The sequence below is a fragment of the Arachis ipaensis genome, chromosome B7, assembly GCF_059453495.1.
Source record: "Arachis ipaensis isolate K30076 ecotype BB chromosome B7, ASM5945349v1, whole genome shotgun sequence".
In the NCBI taxonomy this organism is placed as follows: Eukaryota; Viridiplantae; Streptophyta; class Magnoliopsida; order Fabales; family Fabaceae; genus Arachis; species Arachis ipaensis.
The window spans coordinates 71,421,106-71,423,335 of record NC_142442.1 but is presented as its reverse complement, the minus strand read 5'-3'; the positions used below and the strand labels follow the sequence as shown (position 1 = coordinate 71,423,335).

General features: G+C 50.9%; 1 protein-coding gene across 1 annotated transcript; it reads right to left on the bottom strand.

Moving 5' to 3' along the window:
- LOC148552956 (uncharacterized) lies at nt 1–1,706 on the bottom strand. The gene is made up of 2 exons (XM_088494747.1): nt 1,173–1,706; nt 1–948 (listed from the first exon to the last, which is right to left on the bottom strand). The coding sequence occupies exons 1-2, from the start codon at nt 1,704–1,706 to the stop codon at nt 1–3; spliced, it is 1,482 nt and encodes a 493-aa protein (XP_088350873.1).
- Between the last annotated feature and the right edge of the window lie 524 nt (nt 1,707–2,230).

Below are 2,230 nucleotides of genomic sequence, written 5' to 3'. Positions count from 1 at the left end.
TCATTCTGATTCTGGCCTGGGTTGTCTGTCCTGTCGGGCATCCAGGTCGGCTAGGAATATGTCGGCCGCATCGCGTGATCTTTTTCGCAAGGCTAGGCTGGCGTTGTCACATTCTACTGCAATTTTCCGATCTCCGTGGATGGTTCCGATGGAGCCGTCTTCTGCTATAAACTTCATGAGAATGTATTTGGTGAAGATGACGGCGGAGAGGTCGTTGATTGTTTTTCTTCCGAGGATGACGTTGTAGGCGGTGGAGTCTTTGAGGACCACGAACTTGGATAGGATTGTCTTCCTTTGGTTTCCCGTCCCTATGGTGAGGGGAAGGACGATGGAACCGTCTGGTTTGAGGAAGTTGTCTCTGAATCCAGTGACTCTGTTGCGGTGTGTTTGTAGATTGTTGTTGCGGAGTCTGAGTTTGTCAAAGGCTCCTCTGAAAAGGATGTTAGAGTCTGCTCCTGTATCCACCAGTATTCTTCTGACCAGCCCGGTTCCGATCTTCGCCGAAATGAAGAAGGGGGCGTCTTCCGCCGAGGTGCCATGTTGGCAGTCCTCGAGGGAGAATGTTATCGCCTTACCGGTGGTGGCAGTTGGGGTTTGGTTTCTGACTGCCAGGACCTTGAGATCCTTCTTGAGTGATGATTTTGATTTACCCGGGGTGTCTTTGCCTGTGATGACGTTTACGATTATGGTCAGGTCTGTCTCTGGGCTTTCCCTGGGGGGCTTGTCTCTGCGTCCTCGGGTGCGTCCTTCTCTCTCTGGTGATCTGTCTCTTTCTACACATTTTGGTTCCCTAATAATTTTGGCGAACTCGAGGAGTTTTCTGTCTCTTATTGGTTGTTCGAGAGCGTCTTTTAAGTCGAAACAGTCTTGTGTCCTATGTCCGTAACCTCGGTGATAGTCGCAGTGTAAGGTTTTGTTGCCGCCAGTTCTTTCCTTGAGTTGTTGGGCCTTTGGGAGGATACCTCGGTCTGCTATTTGGTGGTATATCTCGGTGATCGGGGCCGTCAGGGTGTGTAGTTGGAGAATTTTCTGACTCTGGGAGGTCGGTTTATGTTTGCTGGTTTGGGATGTTCCTTCTGGTTTTCTCTTGGTGGGGGGTTATGTCGAGGTGTAGTGTTGTCATGCTGTGTGTTGCCGTGCTGTCGTTTATTGGCGGCTACAACTTGGCTTACCTCTTCATCATTTATGTACTCCTTTGCGACGCCTTGGATCTCGTGCATGGTCAAAACCAGTTTAGTGGTGAGGTGTTTCCGGAAGTCTTCGTTCATGATTCCGTTGGTTAGGCAGAGGCTTGTGACTGAGTCCGTGAGTCTGTCAACCATCAAGCACTGGTCGTTGAATCGGTCAAGGTATTTTCTCGTGGATTCGTCCTGTCTCTGGGTAACTCCCAACAAACTGATGGGATGCTTAGCTTTGGTGATTCTGGTGGTGAATTGGGCCATGAATTTCCGCAAGATATCGTGGAAGCCAGTTATGGATCCATTAGGAAAGGCGTTAAACCATTTAATCGCGAGTCCGGCTAGGGTTACTGGGAAGGCCCTGCATCGAACCGCGTCGGGGGCTCCTTCCAGGTTCATTTTGGCCTCGAAGGCCGTTAGGTGTTCTTGGGGGTCCTTAGTTCCGTCGTACTTCATGTCCGTGAGTTTGTCAAAACCCTTGGGGAGTTTTGCTTTCAGGATTCTTTTAGTAAAGGGAGTAGCTCCCATGATTATGTGGTCGTTTCTTGTGCGTTTGGCTTCTCGGTGTCGTCGGTCGTCGTCGTCGTCGGTGTCGTGTCGAGGACTCGGGTCACGAGAGACGCTACGGTTATGCCTCTTGCCGTGTTGCCGTTCGGACGACCAGGCGTGTCTTCTGTCATTCGCGCCGTGCTGGTGTCTTTGGTCGTGAGAGGTGCTGCAATCGTTTCTGCTGTTGTGTCGCCGTTCGAGCGACCTGCTGTGTGTGGCTTCGTGGCGGGATCTTAATCGGGAGGTCGCATGGCTTCCATCCTCGATGTGGTGTTTTTCCTTAGCTGGGATTCGTCCCTCGAGTTCTTGCACTCGGAGACAGAGGTTTTAGATTATCTAAGCTGCTTTTTCTCCCAGGTTTTTGACGATCGGTATTTCGGGATTGTTTTCCCTGTTTCGCGCTGGGGTCTGGCGAATAATGCTTGCTATCCTTCCATGGGTTGTAGTCTCTTGGTGTTCAGAGGTTGGGTTCCTCGTTCGGGAGTTACCAATGATGGCTTGGG